We start from the raw sequence: 18,506 nt of genomic DNA on the forward strand, positions 1-18,506 counted from the left end.
TGAATGTTTGTTTCACAGTTGGTGGACTATTTAGGAAGGATTGGGAGGTATAGATTTGTTAAGAGAAGGTAGCCTTGTTCGAAGAAGTATATCATCAGGTGAGGAAGACAGGCCCAGTCTTTCTCTGTCTCCTGCTCGTCAATCAGATGTAAGATCCCAATACTGCTCCAGCACTGTGGCTTCCTGCCGCCATGATCTTTGCCATGATGGTCATGGACTCATCCTCTAACTATAAGCAAGCCCCCAATTAAATGTTTTCCTTTTTAAGTTGCCTTGGTCATGGTTTCTCTTCATAGCAATAAAGCAATAACTGAGACAGACCTTGAATCCCATCCTTATATTTTCTGCACGTATGCCTGCACACATCTTGAATACAATGGTTTTCTCACTGTGTTAACAGAGCACACGCGGGATACACTGCCACTAACATGCAAGGGACTGGCCTCCAATTTATGAGATGTCACTGGAGAACCTTCTTACTATAGACACATGGAAGGTAGGTGACAAACTTAACTGTGGGGCAGAGGGTGGCCAGTCAGAACACTGGCTGGTTGCCTAAGGATCAGAATCTAGCCCCGCCTGCATCTCTTAACCCAAGCATCCTTTCCAAGCCTAGTGTGGTCTACTGACTTTCAGCCTGTTCTGGATTTTTCTCCTCCCCACCTCCAAGGCCTTCACAATCTCAGGTGCTGAGTGTAAGTGAGGAAGGTCAGCGTAGCCGCACAGGAAGCACTCTCATCCCTGAAAGGAGAATCAGTGTCTCTCCAGGATCCAGAGTGAATTGGATGCAAACGCAAAACCGCAGAATAGCAATCTCCTCCATCCAAGGTTTTCTGCATTGTCCTCAGCCATCTTTCTGTCTTGACATCACTGCTCTTCCCAATGAAGCCTTTTTCTCATTTTCTACTATGCTTGCCGTTTGGGAAATTGCTCGTGTTCCGGGGCATACATTAGATTCTCACAGTCCTTACAAAGACCTAAAATGTTGATGCTATTACTAACTGAAAATTTCACTACTGGCAATTAAGTAAACTGAGGCACAAGGATCACCGTAGAACTTGGAAGATACAGAGTCAGGTACAGGAGCACTCTGATGTGAAGTGTTTTTTTTTTTCATGGCAGGACTGGGATAGGAAAGTTTCAAATTCTTATGTTAATTTTCCTTGAAAAAGCAAATTTTTGCCATAATATATAAAAAGCATCTATAAGTTGTTGAGCTACGAAATAAACTAATAACTGGAAAAGCCAATCACACAACAATGAAGTTATGGAAATCCTAGTTTAATTCAAGGATAGATATATGTGATTTCAATGAAAGAAACCACTATGTTTCCTCTTAGTCTTACTCAACGGCCCAGCTTCACATTTTCTGAGAATGTTCATTGATTCATTAAAATAATTGTAGTTTTGGTTTCTTGCCTTGACCAGTTTCAAAAAACATAAAATCCTAGAGAAGAAAAAATAATAATAATAAAGTCAATTTTCAGTAATAAAACTAAGGCTATTCTTCAAATTAAGAAAACTCAGGGGACTCAAGAGTGGGAAGCAGTAAAGTTTTGGAATTGAAGCCACACTGATCTTCATAGTGAGACCCTTTCTCAAAGCAAAGGAAAGACAAACAAGACACCAAAGAATAACCAAAATATGAACCAAGCAAAGGAAAACGGAGTATGTATACTATAAATAAGATACTATACATTCCTAAGAATGAAAGTTTTTCGTAAACAACAAAATGAATTAAGCTGGAAGACACTATGTTATTTGAAATAAACCAGAGGGGAAAAAATACAGTACAGCACAATCTCACACATGGAGTGTAAAAATGTTAAACTCATCATTGGAATCAAAGGGAATAGAATTACAGCACCTGAGCCTGAGGGTGAAGGTTGGGTTGGGGGAAGAAGAGCTGTATAAAATGCTCTAAAGGTTTATGAATGAAGGATAATCCCTAGCAATTCACACACGGCGCAATAACTGTCAGTCTACCACTGCATCACATATTCCAAAAAATTGCCAAAAGAACACATTACAAAATAAAGACAACACTTGAGCTTTATATCTTTGCATTTCTTGGATTCCATGGAGTCTTTGAATAGAAACTATGTCTCCGTATGGATCCAAAGTATAAGAAGGACCTGCGAGAATCTCAGAGATTGAGCTAAGTGTCGCCTCCTTCATAAAGCCTGGGAAGTAAAAGTGTATTCTTTCCTTGTTTAGTTTTCTTTTTGTATTTTTTATTTGAGAGTTTCACACATGTATACAGTAAGTGTGACTGTGTTCACTCCTCATCTTGAGTGTACAGATTTCCAAGTTCTTTCCAGATCATTCTGGAGACTCCACCTGAGAGAAGAATCAGTTGGGGACAGACTTACGATGAGGAAGCAAGCTCCGAGCATCACGGCCTTTATCCTTACGTCCAGGTCTAAAGGGAACTGCACTCCAAAATTGTCCGCATCTGTCAGGAATTCCTTCAGAAATCCAGACCAGTGCTTGGAAATCCTGCCAACCGCTATGCTTTCATCAAGAGATTTGATCTGAATTGGAAAAAAAATATCAGTGAACCAGGGTAAGGGCTTACAAAGTTCCCGAAAACTAATAATAAAACTGCTTTCATGATTTGAATAACAGGAGACAAATACTCTATTCAAATTGTGCCCTCGTGTGACCAAACATTAGAAAGGTTGTTGTGTAAAATACGAACATTGGGCATCACACATGGAAACTTCACTGTGTTTTCCCAGTGTCTTCATTTGTTTCCTTTCACTTGTTAATTGTAGGTCAGCTTAAGTTCTGTTAATGTTTCTGAAAATAGAAATAGCTTTGCATACACCTAGATGACTTCTAATGTACTGGATTTATTTTTACACATACCAGTATATAAAGTCTTATAGCAGGTATTAAATATCCATATACTTACTCAGAATATTACACATACATGCTTTATAAGATCACTTGTGCCTGCATCACCTGTATTTTCTAGAAATGGCCATGTCTGTGACTAGATCTATAGGTTGATGGAGGTCAGGCTTTCTGTACATGTAACTGGATTACATGTACAGAATGAAGAGAGGAATGAAGAGCTGCATGGTTAGGAAGAGCAGCAAGCAATGTGACAGAGTGAGCCTGGAGATAAGAATTCGTGAGGATGGAGACAGAGTCCCAAAAGCTTCTCAGGAAGGGATAACCCTCATCAGCTTTAGAGTATTTTTGCCCCTTCTGTGGAAATATAAGCATAATTTTTAAATCAGATTTATGATCAGTGAGTTAAATAACAAACATTCCCTCAGCTTTAAAAAGAAGTTCTCCAAAAGTAAAACATAGAAACATGTTTCCCAATGAACTAATTCAATATAAGAATAACAAGGAGATTGCAGTGAAGCATGATGGGACAGTAGGCACTAGGCCTGTACTAACTTTTTTCTTAAAAAAAAAAAAAGATTCACTTATTTTTCTTTGTATACAGGTCTGTATAGGTCTGCGTATGTGTAGGTCTGTGTACCATGTGTGTGCACTGCCTGAGGAGCACTATACCTGAAACGAGGAGGCAAAACAAACCCCTTTTTTTCTTAAATCGCTTCTCATCTGGCATTGGTCAGAGCATGGTGAAGAGTACTCAATATAGAAGCTGTGAATGTTTAAAGATGACTGCACCTTTCTCTCCTTTAATAGTACATGCGCTGACCTTTCATTGGACCACACAGTATTTCTCTGACCATGCCATTTCCCTTTTGAAATATCGGTACAAAAATCTCCACTACGGGTGCATAGTTTCTTGCAAAATATGTTCTATTTATAAGAAAAGAAAATCCAATAACCACAATCACATCTGCTACCTCAAAATCAACGTTTCCTCCACAACTGCTCGGCATACATGGACCAATAATTTTTAGAACAGCCTGCTTCTTGTTATTTTGAACTACAAACTTTGGCTTACATGGATGCCAGGTCTGAATAACATAACCTATTGGCACACCAGGAGGAGCTTGGACTTCTATCTACAAATAAAAAAAAAAAAAACATCAGTAAATATGCTTATCATCATGTTATATATTTGTGGCTTTGTTTATAAGAATGACAGACAGTGTTCCAATCCACAACACCCCTTAATTAGATCAATGCTATTTCTTTTCTTAGTGTATGGAGGAGGTAATGCACCAAAAAAAAAAAAAAAACAAAAAACAGATTGAAACAGATTGCTCAGCTAATACAACAGAAGGGATCAATTGAACTCTTGACAGCATGCATGCTTTATTAATATCCCCACTGATATATATATATATATATATATATATATATATATATATACTGTCCAAATTACTTACAAACATTTTTCTTAAACTTGATTATAAACAGTATCTTATCTATGTGGAGAAAACTCTGACCATGGTGAATTTTCAACTATTAGTCCTGACATTGTATAAGAAAAGGACTTTGAGTGCTAGATTCATGACCCTGTTATTTATTTACTAGGGGGCTCATGTGGAGTTATTTCTGATGATCAAGCTTCATGACCATGTCCTTGATTGCAGCAATTTCCTCATCAAACACATTCTCCTCAGGTATTGCTATGCCTGTAAGATGATAGCTAGCCTGAAGGACATGGAAAAACAAAGTAATTCTTTATAAATTTACTCCTTCAAAGTACAGTTAAGTGTGGTATTAAACCTCAAATAACTGTTTTCCTGGTATCTCTGTTTGAGACACACTTTATGGACATTATTTACAGAATGACTGTGGTATGCAGGTAGACATGGTCCTAGGCTAATGAAATCAGGCAAAGGCCACCTTCCCAGGCAAGTCTCTAAGCCATGGTCTCTGCTCTGAAAGACACATTTGCAATGAATAGACCATGAAGTGATATGAAACAGGCAGCTGGACTTCAGCTGAGGAAATCTCCATCTGGGGAATGTTTACTGTGGACACAATTTACTGTGTTTATTGAAAAGAAAAAAGAAATTTAAAATTTGGGAGATTTTTGTTTGTTTGTTTGTTTGTCCCTTAGTAGTGTCCAAATCATCAGATAAATTATGAAATGAATATAAAATATATATAAATATCCTTCTCGTAATTTTTCTGTCAATGCATTTGTTTCTAGAAACAATATTCCAACACATCCTGCGACATATAGCTCCATTAGTTTAAGCTATACCCACCATGTTCATTTCTGACAAGAGAGTTGGCCAAAATGCCTTCCCTTGAATATGTGAAACTGTCATTTAAGTTCTTACTCAACCACAACGGAGAGATTAGCCAAGAGCATAGGCTTATATATGTTTCTTCCTATTAAGTTGAATGAGGACCAAAATATTGCTCACGGATCATTTTGTAAATATCAGTAACATGGCAAAAATTCTTGATAAACTATCTTGCAAAGTAGGCAGGTAAGTATTCACAGACCTTCTGGAGGCAGCAGGGGAAGAAACAAGAGTCACATCTGAGTGGTCGCTCCACAGATATGACTTCATGACCGGAGTTATCAACGATACTCATGGAGAAATACCTATAGTCCCCACAGCAAAAGCGTGTGAGGAAACTAGACTGTTCTACGGCATAGTAAATCTTCTCCCCAAATTTGTTCTTGATGTTGTATTTGTTAGCAGTTTCAAAACCTAAAAGGGCTAAAGGGGGGGGGGGAGACAATCATAATCAACAGTGCATTGAAATCTTCAACCTATCCTAAGATAATATGATATCTAGATAGGCCAGGTTTAGGTGATATTCCAAGAAGTACAAGGAGGGGGGATAAAAGAAGGTATATTTAGATAATCCAGTCTGAGGGAAGGAAATGCAAAAGAAAAGGAAGAGAGGCTAGCAAACTAAGAAACAGTGGTGGAAGATGCGTGGACAAACGTCCACTTCTGTATCATAGTTTCCCTGCATTATAGAGAGGCTAAAGAATGGGGGATGTTTTAAAAATTATGTGAATGACTATACAAAACCAGTTGGGTTGAGGTTTTGTTTTTTAAACCATGTTTTCTTTTGCGCTATATTTGAGCCACAGGGAGACTTACCCTTCATGCACACATGTAAAAAAATGCGAGAGACGAAAAATGGGAGGTGATGAACAACACTGTACTGAGCCCATGCACTCTTGAGGAGTGGAGGTGGGTTCTGGACAGGGAGCGAGTGTGAGAAAAGTGCATGGCAACTCAGATCAAATTTCGACTGTCCTATTGCAGTGCTACCTCAAGATATGCCAATGCCACAGGCATCCCAAGTGAACGCCTCCTCACGGGTGTTTCCTTTCTGATAAAAACAGAGAGGTGTCAAATGCAGATAATCAAATGTCATCTCACCATAAGCTGGTGATGGCAGTTTTCCCTTATTTAGAGATAGTCAATTAATAGTCAAATTTGCCAATAGAAAAAAAAAAATGTGCTATTACTGTGTCCTATTACTGTGGGCTCATTTTTGAGTCTTCAGTGAGACTTAAAGAAGCCTTAGAAGCAGTCTCTTAAAATTTGGCATGGCATCCATACGCACCAAAAATATTTTTGCACAGATTTTTAAAACTGCTTTGATACTTGAAAGTGTTTATTTAGAGAACATCTATAATTCAAATAGCAGTTCAATCATGTAGCTTAGTCTGTACTTGTTTACCTATAAAGTGAGATCAACCAGGCTTACACAGCCTCTAGTTTCCTTCCAGTTCTTTGGAAAATTAAAACTAACAAAATGAAAACATCTACGCCTAAAGTCTAAAGATATAGTTCAGTGGTAGCATAATTGCTTAGTGTGCACAAGATTTGAGTTCTAGACTTGCAAAAACAAACAAAAGCAAACTAACAAAACAATATCTAGTTCTATCTGTAGCATCTATTTATTTTCCAATAAGATGAAGGTAAAAATGCTGGTCATAGACTCAGCAATCTTCATCTTTTTATTATTTATAATATTAAAAATAATCACACTTAAGAAAATAAGGAAATTTCAAAGACATTATTTATTTTTAAATCAAGGAATGAAGAGCCAGCAGATGTGGATTAATATTTCACAGTGAGTGTATTTGCTGTACAAATAAGATGAAATTTACATATTGAAAAATTATAAATAAAAGGCTATATAATATACAAAATATGACTTTGGGACTTAAAATTCACAGTAATATATACTGTGGAATTGAATATTTATAAACATTAAAAATACAAAATATTAAAAAGAAAAAGGGTTTATTTCCAGGGAAAAAACTTATTTTAGAAAAACCTAATCCAAAGATATTACAATATTGAATAATGTACATGAGAAGCAATTTAGTGAAATAAGCAATACAAGGTATTTTAATAAAGTCCAGAAGTGTGCTGTACAATGCATCTTCTAATTTCTTCTGATGGAAAAGGATGTTCTAAACAGGTGACTATGAATTTAAAAGGTTTCAGGTAATTTTTTCATCATGCTCTGATAGAAACAAGATGTATAGTTCACACGTCTTTCCATTGTCTCCCTCCCCCAGCAGTTATCATGTCATCTTGCGTTTGTTTTAACACCCATGGACACGGGACCTGAGGAGACATTTGTAGGCACCTGGCCTATATTCTGCTCAGCACCTTCAATACAACAGGGCTCTGTGCTGAGCTAGGGAGTGCAGAGGAGCCCTATAAAATCTAAATTCCATGGTCAGGGCTCTAACAGTGATTTCACAGAGACTCTCCACACCAATTCCCAGGGACCTTTCACTGTGCAACCTGAATCACTGTCTGCATTTCTTTGCAAGTCTCACACTGGTCGCAACTTGGCAGAAAGCAGCTAAGAAATCCAATAAGGTGATAAGACACAAAGGTAAGTTCTGGGTGTTCTTTTTCAAACTAGTGTTTATTACGAAGGCAGCTGGCCATCATAATATTTATCAAAAGACAAATTTTCAAAAATGAAAGTACCCAGAGAAAACTACTTGTTTAAAGACTGCGAGGAAAGACATTGTAAGCAATCAAGTTTGCCATCCTGCGCCATCAAGAATGCTGTATGTGTGGTGTTCAGTATGCCTTTATTTTTGTCATCTTTCTACAAATATGATGAGTAGAATAAATACAAACCTTCCACAATCTCAAACTGCTGTTGAACCAGAACATGATCTATCTGTCACAGTGAAAAGAAAATTAAGAATTTCAGATGTTTCACGCAACCAAATTTGGATTTATATCTTTATTATTTAATATTATTTATAAGAAGTTGCCAACACTTATTATTAACAAACTCTCATGTTTGTTTATTAATGAATAACACCATATTCCCCAGCTTTTTCATTAAAAATGTCTCTACTGAATGAACTTACCAGTAATGTGGGTCAATTGGGCCTGACCTGAAATATCTACAAAAATTAGAACACAAATTTCTTTCTGGAAGATTTTTATAAAATAGAAAAACATTTCTATCCATTTAAAGAGGTTTTCTACATGTTTGCAAATTATTGTCGGTGTCATTTCTTGTAGTAACTGAGGGCTTCTATATATCTGAGGATTTCTTGGCTTTTGTGTGGCAGGTTTTTTGGGTTTTTTATTTTTGTTTTTGAGACAGGGCTTTCTTATATAGCCCATGAAAGTTTGCTCTTACCATCCACCTGACCTGGCCTCCTTAGTGCTGGGCACAGAGGATTGGGTGATCATGCCCTTTATGACCTTGATTCTTAAAAAATGTTTCAAGGTGTTTTTCAGAAATAAGAACAAGTACATGTTCAAGAGATAGTTCATTTGCTGAACTACAGATGCTCCTTTGGGAAAACACTGAACTGTAGACTCTTAGCATGCCTACCTGATTTATAAAACAAAGCAAGTATCAACTTAGCAGTGCTATGTTTAACTACATGCAGCGCTACAAAACCCAGAATAGTTTTTCTCTTACTGTTGGCGTTTGGGATATTGTATTTGTCTAATACTAAAAGTAGTATGAATAAAAATATAACTACTTTACTAATTGCAAGTAAATAGTAGATCATGCTACACGCAGAATATAAATTTATTTTTTTCAGTACAAGTTACTGAATCTGACCTCTAAGATTTACTAAATGTTTATTTAAAACACCAAGACATGTGTTCAGTATTGTGATTAAGAAGTACAGGATGAACCGAGGACCATGCAAGGAGAGGACCTAGACCCCATGCTCAGATGTGGCAGATAGGCAGCTCAGTCTCCATGTGGGTCCCCAACTAAGGGGAGCAGGGGCTGTCTCTGTCATGAACTCGGTTGCCTGCTCTTTGATCTCTCGCCCCTGGTGATGCGGCCTTAGCAGGCCAAGGAGGAAGAGGATCCAGGCAGTCCTGGAGAGACTTAGCAAGCTATGAGCAGATGGCAATGGTGGATAACTCTCCCTTTCAGTGGACTAGAGGAAGTGGATAGGGGAGAAAAGGAGGGAGGGTGGGACTGGGGGAGTTGAGGGAGGGAAGTTTCAATTGGGATACATATGAAAAAAATTGTAAAAAAATTAAAAATTTAAAAAAACGAGAGACAAAAAATGGAGTACAGGATAAAGAATCGAGTATAAGCTTTAAGAGCGCAGGTGTGCTTTCATAGGCTTATAACTCTGAGCCACTAATGTGTCCTATATGGACCATAGTTTCTTCTTGTGTAAATGGTTATAATTATAATTGTTATATATCATAAAGGTTCGGTAAAAAATAGCATGTATTTTGAATAAATATTCTCCCTTTCTCCACATCCATGCCAGATTTTGTTGTCAATTGTCTTCTTGATAACAGCACAGGGTGAGATAGAATATATAAAATATTTTTAATCTACATTTTATATCCAAGGATAGTGAACACTTTTAAAGATGTTTACTAACCAAGTGTATTTCTTCCTTCTGAGAGCTCTCTGTTCAATTCCATAGCCTCATTTTCTGTTGGGTGCTTTGTTTTCTTGCAAATTAGGTTCTTTGGGTTCTTTCTGTACTCCAGACACTAATCCTTGTCATACGTGTAAGTAGCAAAGGCTTTCTTCTGTTCCGTGGGCTGCCTCTCCACTCATTTAACAGTTTGTTTGTGTTAAGAAGATTTAGTTTCATGATAGACCATTGCTTGATTGCCAGTCTTATTTTTCTGTGCTACTGGAGTCCTAGTTAGAAATTCCTCACCAAGCCTGTATGCACTTTTAGAGCATCAGGTCTATGCTCTCTGATTCACACTCTTATCAGGGTTGTAAATTAATGCAGACACAATGAAAATCAACCTGAAGCTTTTGCAAAAGATTGGGAATAAAACTTCCGTATGTCCTAACTATGTCACTTATGGACATATACTCAAAGGGCTCTCTAAATCTTACTGAAGAGATGCCTGCACACATATGGTCATTGCGGCTCTATTCAAAATAGGTAATAAATAGAACCAGCCTATATGTCCATCAACTGATAACCGCATAATGAAAATGCAGTACATACACACAGTAGAATTTTATCCATTTATCCATCTGTAAAGAAAGTTTGAAATAGTAAAATTTGGAGGTGAATTGATGGAACTGGAAAATATTATAGCGACTAAAGTAAACTCTAACTTTGAAAAATCAAACACCGTATGTTCTCTCCCACATGCAGATAGGTTTGAATCTTTTATTTATTTTTTATTTATTTATTTTTGGGGTTTTTGGGTTTTTTTGAGACAGTGTTTCTCTGTGTAGCCTTAGCTGTCATAGACTCACGTTGTAGACCAGGCTGGCCACGAACTCACAGAGAGCCACCTGCCTCTGCCTCCCTGAGTGCTGGGATTACAGGGGTGTGCCACAGTGCCAAGCTGGGTTTGAATATTTAGATGTGTTTATTTAAATTGTAATGTCTGTAGAAACCCCAAAGGAAGAAGAGGCATGGAAGGGCTGAGAGTGCGGAAAAGGCCTTACAAAAACTGAGGAAAGGTAGCATACATGTGATTTGAAAACTGAGGGAATACTGGAAGTTGTGAGTTTTAAACAGGAGTGAGTGATTGGGGAGAAACACAGAGAAGAACACAGAAAGTGTAAACAAAGATTAAGGCTATATGAAGAATGCACACCAGAACTTACTGCTTTATAAGTTTCATAATTTTAAAGTGTAGAAGGGATATACCATGCATGAGTAGATCATGCTTATCCCAGAAGTTATAGAGTATGAGATTAAAATCCAAGTGACCAATGTAGAATAATTTCCCTAGGAATTATTGATGAAGAAGATCCCAGAAACTCCCCAAACAGGTTACGGCCCTTGCCATTGATTGCCCACCAGAAGTAGATGGTAAGTCTCTTGCTGAAGCCCCTACACACTTTGGTTGCAGAATTCAATTTAACAGGAAAACTTCCTTCCTGCTGCTGGATTTCAGACAGTTTGTGAGCTTCAGATCTTGTATACAATATAAAACCAACTTGTCAGGCAAGATGCCCCTACTGCTGAAATAGTGGCACAACTCTTATGCAGGCAAATGACTGATCTGAGGCCTGACAGGAGGAAATTCATGCCTTGAACCGGGGACCTGGTCAAAGTCTTGTGGTTGGAAAGTTGAAGGCACTGGGGATGAATCTACTTCTTTACTAAGTGGACATATCAGCAAGCTGCTTCCAAAATGTCTACATTTACATCCACAGACTAGTGCCGCCCTCAGCCTTGATCAAAGACACTTCTCTTTGCAGTGAATGTTGAATTCATGCAGACGAATTAATGGCCAAGGTGCTGAGAACAAGTGGTTGTTGAGTGCTTAGTCTTAACCAGAATCCCCCTGTCCCCATATCGCTCACTCCCAGGCTCAGGGAACCTCACAAAAGATGGTGCAGAAGATGAGAAGAGGCCTATGAAATACTGTCATCCAGGTATGAACTCATAGCAGCTGTGTTCCCCTGCATAGGGTCTCCACAAGACTGAGCTTGTAAACATTTAGTCACAGATAATAGAGAGGCTCACAGGGCTCAGTGCTCCTGCCCCCAAGGCTGCTGGGGGGCAAAGAAGTCAGTTCTTTAGTGATTTAGGCACTAGTAACTTACCTATGCTCCTGTGGATAGTGCAATACTCATGCCCAAGGATAGCCCTTTTTTTTTAAATTCAGTGGATTTCAAACAAGCAAACAAATAATCAAAAACATACACACACACACACACACACACACAAACTCACACACACAAAGACAAAAAAAATGGGATGAATGCTTGGGTGGGGGGAAATACTTGTGAGGACAAGTGTGAGAGAAGAGAAGTAGGTTGGTTAATGTGACTAGAATTTTATTGTAGACATGAATGAACCTGTCAAATAATAAATAATTGAAGACTATATTATATATTGTGCTTATAACAACAAAGCCTAGAAATGCATTTTAAATATACACTGGTGTTTGACCATTATCATAAATCACCTCCAAGGTAATAGAAAAACACAATTTCCTAAGACATCCAAACCTTACTTCAGAAATAAATCCATAAGAATCAGGGAACTTCGCAGAGACTCATACTCCAACCAAGGACTATTCATGGAGATAACCTAGAACCCCTGCACAGATGTAGCCCATGGCAGTTCAGAGTCCAATTGGGTTACATAGTAATGGGAAGAGGGACTGCCTCTGACATAATCTGATTGGCCTGCTCTTTGATCACCTCCCCCTGGGGGGGAGCAGCCTTACCAGGCCACAGGAGAGGACAATGCAGCCACTTTTGATGTGAACTGATAGACTAAGATCAGAAAGGAGAGGAGAATCTCCCCTATCAGTGGACTGGGGAGTGGCATGCATGCAGAAAGGGGAGGGAGGGTAGGATCGGGAGGGGAGGAGGGAGGGGCTTATGGGGGGATACAAAATGAATAAAGTGTAATTAATAAAATAAAATAACACAAAGAAAAAAAGAATCAGAGTGATTAATTTATGATATTCTGTAATAATCTCAACACTTGGGATACTGAGGTAAATAGTAAGGAATTCTGGGCCAGCCTGTGGCACTGAAAGTACCCTTTGTCACTACTTACATACCCAAACATACACACACACACACACACACACACACACACACACACACACACACACAGAATATTTACTCTCTCTAACTTTTATGAAGGAACAGTGATTACCTACCCATAAGTAAACTAGAAGCATGGTCTTGCTTATGAACTTTTTGTTCATTTGAACTTACGTGAATTAAATATTCCAATCCAGGAGGCACGTCAAAGGTGGTGCTACCGGTAGCCATGGGGTCACAGCAGGTCCACCTGGCTGCTTAGATGCTGGTGACTTCAGAAGATAAAGAAGGCTGAGCCTGCATTTGTGTAGGCGGGTGGTGGGTAGGACTGGGCAGCCAGCCTGAGGCCCTGAAGAATCAGGATGTCCAGAAGTTCCAGAAACAGGAGTGAGCCAAATATTTTTTTTACTGCACAGGAAAATGGAATGACCAGTCATTTTGGAATTACTCTGTCTCTAGGTTGACATTTCAACTCTCGTATCCATGAACCTTAAAGTGTGACTGTTATTTTTTAGAGCTGTACCAGTGAAGTATGTGAGACTTCATATCTACTATTTTTGAGGGTGAACAGAGGTGGCAGACAATTTCTCTTTTGGCTCTGTGGCACTTTTCCCCAAACTAAAACATTCCCATCTAGAGGGAAAAGGGAAAGTCATAAGCCCCAGGAAATAAACAAACCTCGATTATCAGAGAATGCTAAACTATACAACATACACAAGACCCCTCCCCAAGATCCCAGGAGCAGAAATCAACTGCTATGAAGAGGAGGCTCTCCTGACATTTGAGCTGTCTCCAAGTTGTGCTGAGAGCTGTAAAGAATACAGCTTTTGTGAGTTATAAACCAACCAGAAGGAGCTGATTTTTCATGACGCAGCTGCCTAAGAGACATCCATACTCCTCTATGCGACCTTTCAACCCACAAGTCCTGTCAAAAACTGCTGCTCCTGGCTCCCTGGAAAAAGTTAACACAGCACACTAACCATTCAAACTTGACATGTAAAATATGTGAGATTAAATCACGAATAACTAGAGTTAGTTATTTGAAGATTTTGGCGAGTTCATGGAAAAGGACCTTAATGGGAAAACCAAAACAAAGGATGTGAATGACTATTTCTAGCACCAAAGTATCCTGCCAAAAAGAATAACTTGGAATCCTGAACAATAACTTCTCCTATATGTGTCGAACAGGACACGGTCATCTACTGTATGGCTATTTGTAAAGGTCTGGAGTCATTTGTCTATTTTACACAATTATGAGAAGGGTGGTACTGGAGTGTGATGGTTAGTAGCCAGGAATGCCACCACCATCCCCAAGTGCCCAAATGGCTCACTTATAAAGAAAGAATTCTCTATTCCAGATAATATATAGCTTTATATAGAGAGAGCTTTATATAATATAGTTCTATATACATGCATATTTATATAATTATATGTATGTATAAGTATATACACATATAAATACTTTATATGTGTGTATGTATAAATTTACAAATATATACATGTATATAGAATTATATATACATTATATATTATATACAGAATTCTATATGTTTATAGAATTATATAAGGCTCTCTATAGAACTATATATTATAGTTTTATATAATCTATATAATATATAGTACTATAATATTATATATATTCTATTATATATGTATATATAGTTCTAAATATGTATATAGTATATATACTATTATATATTATATTTATATTCTATAAATATATCTTTTATATCTTATATCTATTTATATATTATATTTATATTATATATAATATGTTATATATAGGTCTAAATATGTATATAGTATATATATAGTTCTAAATATGCAGTAATATGTATAGCTGCAATAAAGTTTCACATGCATATTTTTATAGTTCATAGAAGAGCGGTCTTTCAGCTTTATAATATAATATCACTAATAGATACAGGAAACCTAATATTCAAAATAGGCAGTGAGTTTAAGTAGAACACAGATGAAGGAAATCCACATGTCATAAAAAGTAGGGCTTAGAAAACGGAAAAGACATAAATGCCTTATCAACATAGTTTTTATAGTCAATTCCTTCTAAGTAAATGAAGTTATGGATGATCTATAATATAATTGTATCTGTTGTACAATGAAGAGAAACAATTATCAAGAAGCTAATTTGCACTTAAGCAGCGAACAATTAACTTCCAGAAGAAAGAAAATGTCTCTAAAATAAAGTTTTCAGACACAGGCATCTATTTTAGACACATAGAGCTTAAATGAAGACGGAATTGCCAGGAAGATGTGAGATGCTGTAGGGAGAAACAGGAAAGAGGGAACAAGGATAGAAAGTGAAAGCCCTGATTTGGGAGTCAAAATTTATATAAAGAAGAATGGGAATCTCTGTCAGTAACACAACAAGACACAGTTTACCCCTTTGTAAGGGCTTGCACTTGCTTGGTAGGCAAGAAGGGAATCTGGGGAGAAGGTTTAGTTTATGACACTGTATCTAAACAATGCAGAACAGTGAAATTCCTTTCTAAAAAAAGAAATTGAAGTGATACACAAGAAGGGACAAGTTAACAGCAGCTTTGATATTATAGGGAGGGAAGGAAAACAAAACAAAGAAAAACACTGTACTAATCATAGTTGAAAAAAGTTCTAGAGAAGGCCTGATGATGGTGCTAGAACTTCATGGCCCAGTCTGGACTTTTCTCCCACCTAGCCTAGCCTTGGGGCTTGATCATCATCCACACGTTGTTTATCAGAAGGAATTTGAAAGCTGTGGTCCAGCCCATGATGGTGAAACATCTTTCTAAGAACCTTTGGCAAGTACATTCAATGGGGCAGAAATTCAGGAAGAAGTGCCATGAACCTCAGACCCTCAGCAGGAAGCAAAGCCAAAAACTCACTACAGCCTTCACAATCTACACATCTGAAAGAAGCTGTTGACCGAATTCTCAGCATCGGTATCTGTAGTGAGAATTCTGGAATTTTGGCTTAAAAAAAAACCACCACAGAAATATTATAAAGATATGTTTTCATTTTAATCCCAGGTTTGGGGCTAGGGGTTGCTTTCCTGTCAGCAGGGGCTGACTATGATTTGCCTCGTGTTCTAGCAGAGGCGTGGTTTTGCCAGCTGGAAAGAGTTTCAGCAATGTGTGACATTTGAAATTCTGGGAACTTTTCAGAGGGTATATAAATGCTAGAGCCCCAAAAGGCAGCATGGGTAGTTGTTGATTCAAGTGGGGTGGCTGAAGTTTATTAGCAATTGTGCTCAAAGAGGAAAGGAATTAGATTCAGAGATGTCTATCTTTCTCTCCCCTCTATCCTTCTTTTTCTCCTATCTGGCGACACAAGGTGATACCAGGGGAACGAAGGATACGAAAAAGAAGAACCCACAAAGTAACAAAGACAAGCTACTGGCATTATACTTCTGGAATGGTCTGGCAGATTCCAGTGCATAGGACTGATTGTGTCTGGAATGCGAGGATCCTGTCTGTTCAACCGAAGCAGCCAATTTGAGAGGGTCTGACATGGCTGTATATCCAGATTTGTCCAATAAAACAGCTGCCTCAAACACTCATAATGTTTATCTGCTCTTTGCTCAGGAAACATCCCCTTTTGCATAGAAATCCCCAGAAGAAAACTGAGTAAATTCTAAACAGTGCACATTTATTCATGCTTGCTTGCTTGCTTCCTACTTTTTAACCCTTAAACTTTAAGCGACAGGTTAATGAGGAAAAATAGCTCCTGGCAAACCAACTGCAGGATACATTTTCCATTCTCCTTCTGTAGAGGTCCTTGTGCTCACAGGCAAGCACAGCACGAGGGAAACTAGAAATGTTGAACTCACAAGGCTGTCTATTTAACAAAACAAGTTGTGTGGTGTATTTTCCTCCCTGAAGCCTATGAATGGTTATAGTTAGCAGCCTGGAGACCTGTGCTATCTGTGGTGCTAGGCCACCCCTGACTCTCTCAGGCTATTATGTTAATTTCAGACTTCTCCTCCCTACACCGGTATCTTGAGCAATGTTTCTCAGTCAATAAAAACCATGTTTATCAGGGACTGTTTCTGATATGAACTCAATAGCTGTCTCTTTGCTCTCCCCTTACCCCCACAAGGTAGGAGCAGCCTTACCAGGCCACAGAGGAAGACAATGCAACCTGACCTGATAAGCTAGGGTCAGAAGGAAGGGGAGGAGGACCTCCCCTATCAGTGGACTTTGAGAGGGGCAGGGAGGAGATGAAGGAGGGAGGGTGGGACTGGGAGGGAATGAGGGAGGGGGCTACAACTGAGAGACAAAGTAAATACACTGTAACTAATATAAAAAAATAAAAATTTAATTAAAAATAATAAAAAAACATGTTTATGGGTGAAGTCACACTTACTTTACAGCAGTCTAGGAGACCTCTGTGCTATCTGTAGGTCCAGGCTACAACTGACTCTCACAAACCTTTATCTCTAGTCATTCTCCTTAGATCCTCATCTTGAGCATTCTCAGTAAATAGAATCCATCTTTATGGAAGAGGTCAGATGTACTTTGAAGAGTTTCAATGTTTCATATCTTAAGCTTTGTTGAACACATGGACTGAGTTAATTATGATGGGGAAACTCTTTTTCCAAAATTGTGCTGTGCTTAAATATGCCTAAAATAAATTTGCTGGAGTCAGACTGTACAAGTTTGAACCAACAGCAGCTACTGAGTCGTGCTGAACTGGATTTCCTTCTTGCCTAACACAGATCATTACTCTGTCGGCACTAGTGTTTGCAGAGACAAACACTACTACCCACCACCACCACCACCACCACCCACCCACCCACCCACCCACACACACACACACACACACACACATATTTTCTATATGTTACATAATTATAACAATTGTATATATTATATAATTAAAATACATGTGGCTACACATGGTTAAAGTACATGTTATACATGAAAAAAAATGATCTTTATGAAACCTGTCACTATGTACAGAGACTTGGTCAAATAAAAATGACATAAGTTCTGGTGCTAACTGACCTACCTTTAGGTTGCTTCTCAGAGGAAATGGGAACACAGAGTAGAAGATACAGATACCAGTAATGACCATATGGTGGAATGTTATAATGCTATAATTACTTCCTCCTTGTTTTGCTAAGTGTATGTGTGTGATTTCTGTATTTCTCTTAACCTCTTAGCTTTTAATCATGCATTTATTATATATCTCAGTGTTGAAGCATTTCTATTGGATGCCGTAGGTTATCACATATCAAGTAGAGTAGGAATCAGTGAAGAGTTTACACACTTGAAGGGAAGAAGGATCAGTGCGTTTCCAGTTGTATTTGTATAGCTCCTTTCTGTTCTCGGTACTCACTGTTCTGGCTTTCCTTCTGTTGCTGCAATAAACAACGTGATAAGAAGCAACTTTTGGAAGAAAGAGTCTACCTGCCTTGTATGTCCTGAGCACAGTCCATCATTGATAGAAGACAGAGAAAAAACTCAGGCAGGAGCAGAGTAGGAACTGTAAAAAACTGTAAAAAAGTTGCTTAATGATATGTTTTTCTCTGGCTTGCTCAGCTACCTTCCTTTTATCGCCCAGACATCCCTGCCAATAGATGCCACCACCACAGTGGTTTCAGGATCTGCATCAATTAGCAATTA

General features: G+C 38.2%; 1 protein-coding gene across 1 annotated transcript; it reads right to left on the minus strand.

Annotated features, from left to right (window-relative positions):
* Positions 1-1,334: 1,334 nt before the first annotated feature.
* LOC110559899 (phospholipid scramblase 1-like) lies at positions 1,335-17,980 on the minus strand. Its single transcript, XM_060385527.1, has 7 exons — positions 17,890-17,980; positions 13,060-13,293; positions 8,031-8,073; positions 5,398-5,618; positions 3,834-3,995; positions 2,373-2,534; positions 1,335-1,447 (listed from the first exon to the last, which is right to left on the minus strand). The coding sequence occupies exons 2-7, from the start codon at positions 13,114-13,116 to the stop codon at positions 1,391-1,393; spliced, it is 702 nt and encodes a 233-aa protein (XP_060241510.1). The 5' UTR covers positions 13,117-13,293; positions 17,890-17,980; the 3' UTR covers positions 1,335-1,390.
* Between the last annotated feature and the right edge of the window lie 526 nt (positions 17,981-18,506).

Source organism: Meriones unguiculatus, chromosome 6 (assembly GCF_030254825.1).
Source record: "Meriones unguiculatus strain TT.TT164.6M chromosome 6, Bangor_MerUng_6.1, whole genome shotgun sequence".
NCBI lineage: Eukaryota > Metazoa > Chordata > Mammalia > Rodentia > Muridae > Meriones > Meriones unguiculatus.

Coding starts and splice junctions, on each gene's coding strand:
- LOC110559899 (XM_060385527.1), bottom strand. CDS start 13,116: ATGGCTACCGGTAGCACCACCTTTGACGTGCCTCCTGGATTGGAATAT. Junction 5,619..8,030: donor GCAGTTTGAGATTGTGGAAG/GTTTGTATTTAT, acceptor CCCCCCCTTTAG/CCCTTTTAGGTTTTGAAACT. Junction 2,535..3,833: donor GAGGAAACGTTGATTTTGAG/GTAGCAGATGTG, acceptor TTTCCAATTCAG/ATCAAATCTCTTGATGAAAG.